Source organism: Stegostoma tigrinum, chromosome 12 (assembly GCF_030684315.1).
Source record: "Stegostoma tigrinum isolate sSteTig4 chromosome 12, sSteTig4.hap1, whole genome shotgun sequence".
Lineage (NCBI taxonomy): Eukaryota > Metazoa > Chordata > Chondrichthyes > Orectolobiformes > Stegostomatidae > Stegostoma > Stegostoma tigrinum.
Window position 1 is genome coordinate 79,534,357 of NC_081365.1, and position 12,570 is coordinate 79,546,926.

The window sequence follows — 12,570 nt, forward strand, 5'->3', positions numbered from 1 at the left end:
GACGATGGGTCGACCAGGGCAGGCAGGTTTGTGGATTTTGGGAAGGAGATAGGCCCTCCCTCGACCTCTTCATCTCCAACTGCCGTCGAGACATTAACCGCCTCAACCTCTCCACCCCTCTCACCCACTCCAACTTCTCCCCCGCAGAACGGGCAGCCCTCCGCTCCAACCCCAACCTCACCATCAAACCCGCAGACAAGGGTGGCGCAGTGGTAGTATGGCGCACTGACCTCTACATCGCCGAGGCCAGACGCCAACTCTCCGACACCACCTCCTACCGCCTCCTCGATCATGACCCCACACCCGAGCACCAAACCATCATCTCCAACACCATTCACGACCTCATCACCTCAGGGGACCTCCCACCCACAGCCTCCAACCTCATTGTTCCCCAACCCCGCACGGCCCGTTTCTATCTCCTTCCCAAAATCCACAAACCTGCCTGCCCTGGTCGACCCATCGTCTCAGCCTGCTCCTGCCCCACCGAACTCATCTCCACCTATCTGGACTCTATTTTCTCCCCTTTGGTCCAGGAACTCCCCACCTACGTCCGTGACACCACCCACGCCCTCCACCTCCACCTCCTCCAGGACTTCCAATTCCCTGGCCCCCAACACCTCATATTCACCATGGACGTCCAGTCCCTGTACACCTGCATTCCGCATGGAGATGGCCTCAAGGCCCTCCGCTTCTTCCTATCCCGCAGGCCCGACCAGTCCCCCTCCACCGACACTCTCATCTGCCTAGCTGAACTCGTCCTCACACTCAACAACTTCTCTTTTGACTCCTCCCACTTCCTACAGACTAAGGGGGTGGCCATGGGCACCCGCATGGGCCCCAGCTATGCCTGCCTCTTTGTAGGTTACGTGGAACAGTCCCTCTTCCGCACCTACACAGGCCCCAAACCCCACCTCTTCCTCCGGTACATTGATGACTGTATCGGCGCCGCCTCTTGCTCCCCAGAGGAGCTCGAACAGTTCATCCACTTCACCAACACCTTCCACCCCAACCTTCAGTTCACCTGGGCCATCTCCAGCACATCCCTCACCTTCCTGGACACCTCAGTCTCCATCTCAGGCAACCAGCTTGTAACTGATGTCCATTTCAGGCCCACCGACTCCCACAGCTACCTAGAATACACCTCCTCCCACCCACCCTCCTGCAAAAATTCCATCCCCTATTCCCAATTCCTCCGCCTCCGCCGCATCTGCTCCCACAATAAGACATTCCACTCCCGCACATCCCAGATGTCCAAGTTCTTTAAGGACCGCAACTTTCCCCCCACAGTGATCGAGAACACCCTTGACCGCGTCTCCCGTATTTCCCGCAACACATCCCTCACACCCCGCCCCCGCCACAACCGCCCTAAGAGGATCCCCCTAGTTCTCACACACCACCCTACCAACCTCGGATACAATGCATCATCCTCCGACACTTCCGCCATTTACAATCCGACCCCACCACCCAAGACATTTTTCCATCCCCACCCCTGTCTGCTTTCCGGAGAGACCACTCTCTCCGTGACTCCCTTGTTCGCTCCACACTGCCCTCCAACCCCACCACACCCGGCACCTTCCCCTGCAACCGCAAGAAATGCTACACTTGTCCCCACACCTCCTCCCTCACCCCTATCCCAGGCCCCAAGATGACTTTCCACATTAAGCAGAGGTTCACCTGCACATCTGCCAATGTGGTAGACTGCATCCACTGTACCCGGTGCGGCTTCCTCTACATTGGGGAAACCAAGCGGAGGCTTGGGGACCGCTTTGCAGAACACCTCCGCTCAGTTCGCAACAAACAACTGCACCTCCCAGTCGCAAACCATTTCCACTCCCCCTCCCATTCTCTAGATGACATGTCCATCATGGGCCTCCTGCACTGCCACAATGATGCCACCCGAAGGTTGCAGGAACAGCAACTCATATTCCGCCTGGGAACCCTGCAGCCATATGGTATCAATGTGGACTTCACCAGTTTCAAAATCTCCCCTTCCCCTACTGCATCCCTAAACTAGCCCAGTTCGTCCCCTCCCCCCACTGCACCACACAACCAGCCCAGCTCATCCCCCCCACCCACTGCATCCCAAAACCAGTCCAACCTGTTTCTGCCTCCCTAACCGGTTCTTCCTCTCACCCATCCCTTCCTCCCACCCCAAGCCGCACCCCCATCTACCTACTAACCTCATCCCACCTCCTTGACCTGTCCGTCTTCCCTGGACTGACCTATCCCCTCCCTACCTCCCCACCTATACTCTCTCCACCTATCTTCTTTACTCTCCATCTTCGGTCCGCCTCCCCCTCTCTCCCTATTTATTCCAGTTCCCTCTCCCCATCCCCCTCTCTGATGAAGGGTCTAGGCCCGAAACGTCAGCTTTTGTGCTCCTGAGATGCTGCTTGGCCTGCTGTGTTCATCCAGCCTCACATTTTATTATCTTGGAATTCTCAGTATCTGCAGTTCCCATTATCTCGGATTTTTATAGGTCTGCCTAACTGTTTGCATAATTTTAAACATGTCAAGGCTAAGTCTTTGAGCTATCTGGTGGTCTTGCAGTTCCAGGTCAACTCACATCCACTTCAGCATATCTAATGTTAATTGTAAGACTTGTGTAGGAAGACAAGCCTCTGAGTCTCAGTGGGTTGAACACCATGTGGTGGCAGGTGTGATGGTGGATGGAAGCTATTTTGAAAAATGGCGCAGTCTAATACTGAGATTAGTTTTTAATTCTAGATATGTCAATTCAGATTAAATTCCACTCGTGCAATGGCGGGATTTGAACACATGTCCCCAGAGCATTAACCTGGGCCTCTGGATTACTAGCCCAGTGCCATTATCACTATGCTTCCATCTCTCCAGCTTATGGTAAATACAACCCTTGCTAAATATACCAATGGGGATAATAACAACATGAACATCAGCCTTCAAAGCAAAGGAAGTGTGCAAAGGACAGCCTGAGGGTAGCAATTCCAGGGCACCAAATTTTACCAAGAAGACTGACCCATTTACACACCTGCACACCCTGCAAGCCACCAAAAGGTCATAAAAGGAGCTGCATCAGGACATTGTTGAAATGAGTCACAACACATTGCAGCAACCCAGAATTGCGCAAAGCAGAACAGGAGCACTTATACAGAGTTTTTGAAAGGAATGGATACCTAAAAAGCACAATCTGCTATTACCTCTGTGACAGACTACAACAAGAAGACATAACACAGCCAGACACACTAGTCACCCTACTATCCACCAGAGACATATTGGAGAAGACCACAAGATTGCTCAAACCCCTAGGCATCAGGGTAGTCCACAAACCAACAACACCCTAAGACACAGTGTGGAGCTGTAGGTACACTGCAGGCCAGGCAGCATCAGAGCAGTAGGAGAACTTTCCTGCTCCTCTAATGCTGTCTGGCCTGCTGTGTTCCTCCAGCTCCACATTGTGTTATCTCTGAGTGAGTTAACACCCTCTGACAGCTACTGATGAACGTAAAGGATCCCATATGCACAACCAACAAAACCAAACTAATTTTACAAAATGCTCTGCAAGGACTGTGAGAAACATTACCTAAGCCACACTGAAAGAAAATTGGCAATAAGGATACACGAACACCAACTAAACACCAAGAGACATGACCAATTCTTACTGGTCTCAGTACACACAGGCAAAGAAGGACACGAATTCGACTGGCATGACACATCCATAATAGCACAAGCCAAACAGGGACATACTAGGGAATTCCTGGAAGCATGGCATTCCGACCAGAACTCCATCAACAAACACACTGAACTAGACCTGATATGTAAACTACTGAACAACAAAACCAACGTGATGCCAACCACCCCAGCAAACTGAGGCATACAAATAGCCAGTGGGACAGAACACCAACACTTCACTGGAGGCGCGTTGACGGTGTTATCTAGCAGGGTGATGAGACATCTGCAAATAAAACCACCGGCTCAGCAAGCAAGTCTACAACCTCATCCTATAATTTTGTTTGGTCCCAGCATTAGGAATATTGTATGGATGAACTTTCCTGCAAGCAAGGTTTCCCAGTGGAAGAACCAACTTTGGAAGATGAACATTTGTGCATCCCATACCAGAGGGCATGAAATGACGACATGCACTTTGCACACAATTTGAATTAATTATTGCCTCTCTAGTGGACATGTAGAGGTGGTGGGATGGGTTGAGCATTTTCAGAATGGCAATCTGCAGCTAGTGCAATGTCACAAGGATCAGTGCTGGCGCCACAATTACTTACAATATATAGAAATGACTTGGATGAGGAAAGTGGATGTACTATAGCAAAGTTGGCGGATGACAAAAAAACGTGGGAAGTCAATAAGTGAGCACAAAGATTCTGCAAAGGGATCTGGACAGATTACATGTGTGGACAATAGTTGGCAGATGGAATACAATGGGGAGAAGTGAGGTTATACAGTTTGGCAGGAAGAATAGAAGAGCTGAATGTTTTTTTTAAATGGAGAAGGTCTGAAGACAGCCATGGAACAGAGAGATTCAGGAGTTCTCATCCTTGAATCACAAAAATCTAGCATCCAATTTCAGCAGGTAATAGGGAAGGCCAATGGAAGTTTGGCCTTTATTTCAAAGGGAATGGAATATAACAATAGGGAGGTCTCGCTTAAAATTACACAAGGCACTAGTTAGGCTACAACCAGAATACTGTGAACAGTTTTGCTTCAATTATCAAAGCAAAGATACAGTGTTATTGGAGGTAGTCCCAGACATGGGAACTGGATTATGAGGAGAACATAGAAATATAGAAGATAGCAGCAGGAGGGGGCCATTCAGCCCTTTGAATCCTGCTCATTCTTCACAATTGTGGCTGATTGTCCAACTCAAAAGCTTAATCCTGTTTTCTCCCCATAACCTTTGATTCAATATCTAGTCGCCTTTTGAATACATTCAATGTTTTGGTATCAACTACTTCCTGTGGTAATGAATTCCACGGGCTCACCACTCTCCTCACCTCTGCCCTAAATCATCTACCCCAAATCCTTACACTGTGACCCCTGGTTCTGGACACACACACATGCCATCGGGGACATCCTCCTTGCATCTACACTGTCCAGTCCTGTTAGAATTTTATAAGTCTCTATGAGATCCCCCCTCATTTGTCTGACCTCTACCGAAAACAATCCCAAACTCTGTCTCCTGTCCATGCATCAGACCAACCATCTCTGGAATCAGCCTGGTAAATCTTCACTGCACTTGCTCAAGAGCAAGAGCATGCTTCCTCAGAAAAGGAGGCCTAAACTGCACACAATATTCCAGGTGTGACCTCACCAAGGCCCTGTACAACTGCAAAAACACTCCCCTGCTCCTGTACTCGAAACCTCTCACAATGAAGGCCAACATACCATTTGCCTTCTTTACTGCCTGCTGTACCTGCATGCTTACCTTCAGCAACTGGTGCACAAGGACACCCAGGTCCCACTGCACACTCCCCTCTCCCAATCTACAGCCATTCAGATAGTAATCTGCCTTGGGTAGAGTTGCGCAGACTGGGTCTGTACTCGTTGGAATTTTGAAGGATGAGATGACCCTTATTGAAACTTATAAGATTCTTAGATGTCTTGACAGGGTAGATGTGAAAAAGTTATTTATCGTTGTGGGAGAATCTAGGACCAGAGGGCATAATCTCAGAATAAGAGGTCACATATTTGAGTTGGTTTGTGGAGGAATTTCTTCTCACAAAGGTGAGTGAATCTTTGGAATTTTTTTCTTTGAAGGACTTTAGAGTTATTAACTATATTCAAGGTTGAGGTAGATTTTTAATCAATAAGGGAATCCAAGAGTTATGGGGAAAAGGCAGGAAAGTGGAGTTGAGGATTAGCAGTTCAGCCATGGTCTCATTGAATGGTGGAGTAGACTCGATGGGCTGAATGGCCTAATTCATTTTCTAAGTCTTATAGTTTTAAGGAGCTAAGATTCACATCAATTGTGATCTAATTGATTGGAGGAACTGCCATGAGTGGCTGAATGGTTTGCTGCTTCTACAAGGCAGGCAGGAATGTATTGGGAACAATGTATTCCTCATGATGCCCATGGATCACTTTAAAGGAGTCTGGCCATTGCTTTATCCAACAAATATTGCCATGGTGGATGACCTCGCTCCAACAGTGAATACTCACAAATGGTGGTCTGGTCAGGTGCTGAAGCTCCTAGGTTGCCCTTGTTTTAATTTGTATTTTGAGTGCAATGCAAGCCATTAATTTCTTGTGTTGTTTAGAAATCAAATCCCTTATTCCTTACTTACCAGTTCCTCCTGCCCATGTGTTGCCCCCAACATGCGGGGCATTGTCCACATCAATTCTTCCATGTTTAGGGGCAGTCACATCCAATCCACTATCCCTCTCTATCGTAATCTGAAAGGACAAAATATTCCAATTATTCTTCCCACCGCTATGAGTGGAAATCATTAAGTTGAACAAACCCATCTCTTTTGGAGGTGATCAACTTTACTGTGCGCTATCAGACTGCTTAATCCCTCAGGAGATAGCAGTTTTGCTTCAGAGTCAAAAACATGAGGGCTTCAGAGAACATTCTGGACACTAGGTTGACAATCCAGTGCAGTACTAAGGGAGTTAAACTTTTACTTAAACCATTAAACTTTTTTTAAAATAAGTGATCGGTGGTATTATTTAGAAGAGGAGGAAGGGGGCTAACCTTGGTGCCCTGGCTAATATTCATCTCCCTATGTCTTGTAATTGTCACATTGCACTTTGAGGGACCTTGCTCTTGATGAATTAACTTCAATGCTTTTTACATGAGGATTGCAATAACACAACAAAAAATAATTAACCAGCTGGAAAATGCTTTAGAATGTCCTGTGATTATAAAAAGTGCTTTATAAATGTAAGTCTTTATTTCTTCATCTTTTAGGGTGGATCAGACTCAGATATGTGATTGGTCAAGGATTGGCAAGTTTGAAAATCAAGACATAGGGCAAGATGCAAAGGGGAAGGGCTTCCTTTATCACTAGCTGTGGGTGATCCAATGAGGAAGTGACTTCAGCCACATAAAATAAAATAGTGACAGCAGACTTGCACAGTATTCAGTGTAGTGTTTAGTGCAGTATACACTACAGAGAAAAGACATTCAGTTCATTATGTCTGTGTTGGCATTTAAAGGCCTCAGTACTGCCAAACGAACATACTCCCTGGCAATGGGAAAAAGTTTCCACAGAATCCCCACAGTGTGGAAACAGGCCATTTGTTCTAATCTGTCCACACCAACCATTCGAATATCATCTCATCCAGACCCATACCCCCAACCCTATCCCTATAAACCTACATTTTCATGACTAATGCATCTAACCTCCACATCCCTCAATGCTACCGCTACTTTAGCATGGCTAATCCATCTAACTTGCTCACCTTTGGACTGTGGGAGGAAACCAGAACACCTGGCAGAAACCTATTATGTCACGGGGAGAGTGTGCAAACTCCACAGAGATGCCTGAAGTTGGAATCGAACCTGGGACCCTGGCACTGTGAGGCTGCAGTAATAACCACTGAACCACTGTCTACCTACTTTATCAAATACCTTCATAATTTTGGTTATTGTACTTCATAAATCTCCTCTCAACCTCTGCTTAAAATGTCAATTAGAAAACTATTTAAATTCATCCTCCACTTTATATTCAAATCAATCACAATAACACAGTGGACACAATCTGACATTTCCACTGAGAAGCAGCATGGACCAACGCCCCTCTCACAAACACACTCCTTTTCATTCAAGCACTCAAATATAAACTCTTCCTGAAACAGTGGGCTGGGTTGTCTCCCTGAGGCGGGTAGGATAGGAGGAGTTGGAAAAATTCCCAATTTCAAGAAGGTCTGGCTCTGAAAGTTGGATCTTCACTGCTGGCAGAAGCCAGGCCAGCTGACTTTTTCTGAAGAAGGGTGTAGGCGCGAAACGTACGGCCTGCTGTATTCATCCAGCTCTACACGTTGTTATCTCTGACTGTGGAAAAAGTTTGGATGCAACGACAGGGGATATAAGCTGCTGATGCTGGCTGTTTAAAAAGCCTCACTATTGTGGGGCATGGTTCTGACTATAAAACAGAACTGAAAAAGTCCTATGGTCCACCCCTTCGCACACATTCCCTATGCCCCACATAGACCACTTCATGGCCTCAAACATCTTCCAGCATCCATCACTGCCCTCATGCCAAATTTTAGCCATGTTACAAGTAATTTTGAAAAATTGTTAATTCTAACTGCTTAGTCCTGTTTCGTGCATGAAAATTCAATTTGTAGAATAAAGTTCATTTAAGAGAATTACATTTGCTGTGAATGCAGTGGAATGTACTGAGGATAGCCTGATGAATAACACCAATCTGAGGTGAGATAACAAGATGTACAGCTGGATAAACACAGTAAGCCAAGCAGCATGGGCCTTCTGAAGAAGGGCCCAGACCCGAAATGTCAGCTTTCCTGCTCCTCTGATGCTCCAGCATCGGCAGTTCCCACTATTTCTGAACCAATCCAAGGGGGGGGGGGGGGGGGGTGTTTTCCAGTTGCTGCAGGGAGATTCCTGCTACTGGGATCAAGCCACATAGGTCAATCTTGTTTAAGCCTTGTGCTGCTGTGCTCTAGGCGTGCTGTACTTTTTCAGTCAGAGAATACAGCTCCCAAGCAGATCATGAGCTTATTCCAGGGATGATCTGCCATTTTATTCAATTCATGGCTGCTCCTGGCGACAGCAGTCACGAACACCGATCAATGCCAATGTTTTGCCATCATCAACTACTCCCTCCACAATCTGAACCCCTCCCCCATGTGGAATTATAGTGTTATATTGTACTGAAGATTCCCTTTGGTCATCCAGTCTTCACCTTCAAAGCTACATTAAATCCACACTAGTCCCATAGCTTTGAATGTGATTATACTTCTAGTACTCATACAAGTCCATTTTAAAGAATTACTCGCCTCAATTACCCTCCCAGGTGGTGCATGCTAAATGCCCTTCACCATTTAGATGAACATATTTTTCTTCTAACCCCCTCCAAATCTTCTGCCTTTCGCCTTAAAATTATGCCCCCTTGTTACTGACCTTTCAATTAAGGGGAACAGCTGCTTTCTATTTACCCTGTCCGCACCCCTCATAATTTTAATCCAGCTCTATGACATTCCCATCCTCAACCATCAACTCCCTTCTTCATGGATCCCACCCTGACAGACTTCATACTTTTCTGTTGATGATTAGACTGGTTGATGTATGGTTCCTGCTCCATTTTGGGCTGCTCATGACTCAACTCTAATCTGACCGCAACACGCTGTTCCCATTGAGTGGTTAAAATGCCAAATCAATGGGAACAGGTTACTATTGTAAGGCTGGATATGATCTAAGATATTCTTGGGTAAACATGCAGCCACCAATCTTTCTTGCTGGAATTTGTTTAGCTACTGACACCACTTTGGGAAGATGTCCTCATGTGGTCTTCGGCAGAAGATAGGCTGGGACTTCTTGAACCAAAGTATGTTCGTGACTGACATAAAGCTATCGGCATTAAGTTAGATACACTTTAGAATAATGTTCAACTGAACAGTCTCTATCCATAAGAGTTTAGCTATATGTCATTCAGCACAACAGCAAGAATTCAGAAAATAGTTAGCTCTTCCTGGATTATTCTTTTATATACTGATGGGCAGAGCTTGTCTTGTGATTGCAATTAACCCAGTCAGGTTCTAACTTTCCAACACAACAGTTACAAAGTGAAGGGTTTTGTTCCTTGGTAGAAGGTGGTTAAAGGATGATCCAATTAAGGCAGTTATAATGATTCCAGGAGTTTGTAATACACAGAGAAACTAACTTCCTCTTCAGGAAATTGAGATCAGGGATATATAGCCTTAAAAATAAAACAAGGTGTTAGATGGGCAATGTCTGAAAACACTTCTTCACACAAATGGTAGTGGAAATCTAGAACTTCCTCCCCCAAAAAGGTTTTGAGGGTGGGTGAGTTAAAAATAGCCAAACCTAGATTAACAGAATTTTGTGAGGTAAAGGTACTCGTAGGTAAGTAAATTGGATTTTCACACTCATCAGTCTGGACCTAAGTGAATGACAGATTGGGTTTGAGAGACTAAATGGCTACTCCAGCTGATGATATGGCTTATTCAACAAAGAATCCTGTCACTCCCTTGCCCACATGGCACTAGTCCTCTCTCCTGTAATCAAGCTAATCTTAAACATTGGGGTGGCACAGTGGTTAGCACTGCTGCCTCATAGCACCAGGGATCTGGGTTTGATTTCAGTCTTGGGCGACTTGCACATTCTCCCCGTGTGTACGTGGGTTTCCACCAGGTGCACTGGGTTTCTTCCCACAGTCTAAAGATGTGCACATTAGGTGGATTGGCCATGCTAAAATGCCCTGTAGTGCCCAGAGATGGGCAGGCTCACTGGTTTAGCCATGGTAAACGTGGGGTTGTGGCAATAGAGTAGCAGGGTGGGCCTGGGTGTGGTTCTCCTTGAAGGGTCGGTGCAGACTCAACGGGTTAAATGACCTCTTTTCACACTGCAAGGTTTTCTAGGATTGATATGACCAATATTTCAATCGCCAAATCTGCATTGTATGCCCTGGGTATGAAACAGCCTTTCAACTGTCTGACCTAGATCTGTTGAATTTAAATGTCATTCCAGATATGTCAGCCCTTGGACATAGTTTATTTCTGCCTGGGGTGTTCTAGGCAGTACATCATACTTTTACACATCTCTACTCAGCAGTCTGCAATTTCATCAATTCCCACAGCAGTAGCTCAGTTTTTCTCAATATTGTGTTTCACAGTAGCTCAATCATGTTTAAAAACTCCACTCCCCAGAAAAACAAACAGCTGAAATTCTTTTATCCATTTAATCTAACTGTAATCAAAAGGGCAATGGTCTGACAACACAAGGGAACTCAGTCAATAGTCTTCAACGGTGATGTTTTGTCTTGAAAATAGATAAGTAAGTTTTCACACATTTTTAAATAGCAAAGAGTCTGGTTAGAAAAACAATAATTATATTCCCATCCCACACTGCCAACTGATTTAAACTTTGCTTATATTTCCTGCATCACTCAAAGCTGGAGTTAAATGGCTTCATGAAAAGGAAATGGTTTCCTAACTACAGATCAGAGGTGGGGCCCTGTCTTCAGAACACCGTGGACCTGAGCTCATAACTAGAACACAGGCTGCGTATGCAGTTTCCCAACATGTGTTAACAGCAGCTGAAACTGTACAAATGGGATGCATAATTGGAACATTTACCCTCAAGTGTTCAAAAGGATTAAAGTCTGCATTTTAGCTGAGAAAAGAAACAATGCCTTTTAAAGAAATCAGAGAAATCCACTTCTCTTTAGTTACTGCCTTCTGCTTGCTTCCAGTTTTTTTAAACTTCTTTTAGAAATGGAGACATATTGCTTTGTGGAAATACAAATAAACATCTGGTCAAATGGAAATCTGGAGAGAAGCCAGTGAACTGCATGAAACACATCACAATGCACCAACGTGCACACAACTTACATTTCTAAAGCATCCAATGTCGTATGTATATACCAGACTGCTGAATAAACTCTAACAAAACTTAACACCGAGTCACATAAGGAGATATCAGGACAAGTGACCAAAGCTTGGTAAAAAAGAAAGTATTTTAAGGCAGCTGGAAAAGGAGGGAGTGAGGTACAGAAGAGGAGAGGGTTAGGGAAGATATTCCAGTTTAGTGCTTTAAGACATGGATGTCATTGGTGAAGTGATGAGTGCAACAAGTGCTATTCACTACATGCAAATTTACCACTTCACAATCAGGCCTACACACTGACTACAAAATTCAAGAGTGTGTACACTTTACAATCAACAGGTCCTATGAATATTGTTTGTCAATAAACGGGTGAGTGTACTGCCAAAATGATACAATAGCACCATTCAGCATGGACTTAACAATAAGCTATTCACTGATGTCTAGTTTGTTACAGATTGGAGTTTACTGAAACCATTTAGTATCTGAGAGCTTATTAGTTTATCTCACTCATATTCTCATTTTGATGACAAACAAAGGCAGGGCTTATACAATTAAAAGTAGGGCCTTGGGTAGTGTTATAGAACAGAAAGACTTAGGGGTTCAGGTATGCAATTCTTTGAAGTTTGGATCACATGTAGACAGGGTGGTCATGAAGGCATTTAGCATGTTTGCAATTATTGCTCAGACTTTGAGTAATGGAGTTGGGACATTACATTGAGGTTATATAAAGACATTGGTGAGGCCTCTTCTGGATTAGTGATCCCGTTCTGGTCACCCTGTTATAGAAAAGATCTTATTAAGCTGGAGAGGATTCAGAAGAGATTTACCAGGATATTGCTGGGAACAGAGGGTTTGAGTTACAAGGAGAGGCTGGATAGGCTGGGACTTTTTCTCACTGGAGCGTAAGAGGTGGAGGGGTGATGTTATAGAAGTTTATAAAATCATGAGGGGTATAGATAAAGTAAATGACAAATGTTTTTCCTGGAGGTGGGGAAGACTTGAGATATATTTCAAGGTGAGAGGAGAAAGATTTTAAAAAGACATGG

General features: G+C 45.1%; 1 protein-coding gene across 2 annotated transcripts in view; it reads right to left on the minus strand.

Annotated features, from left to right (window-relative positions):
• The window catches only part of vwa8 (von Willebrand factor A domain containing 8), a 354,489-nt gene that overhangs the window by 64,444 nt on the left and 277,475 nt on the right, over nucleotides 1–12,570 (minus strand). For both annotated transcript variants that reach the window (XM_059650499.1, XM_059650498.1), the window contains one exon: nucleotides 6,276–6,384. In XM_059650499.1, coding sequence (XP_059506482.1) covers nucleotides 6,276–6,384 — 109 coding nt within the window. The remainder of the gene's footprint in view (nucleotides 1–6,275; nucleotides 6,385–12,570) is intronic.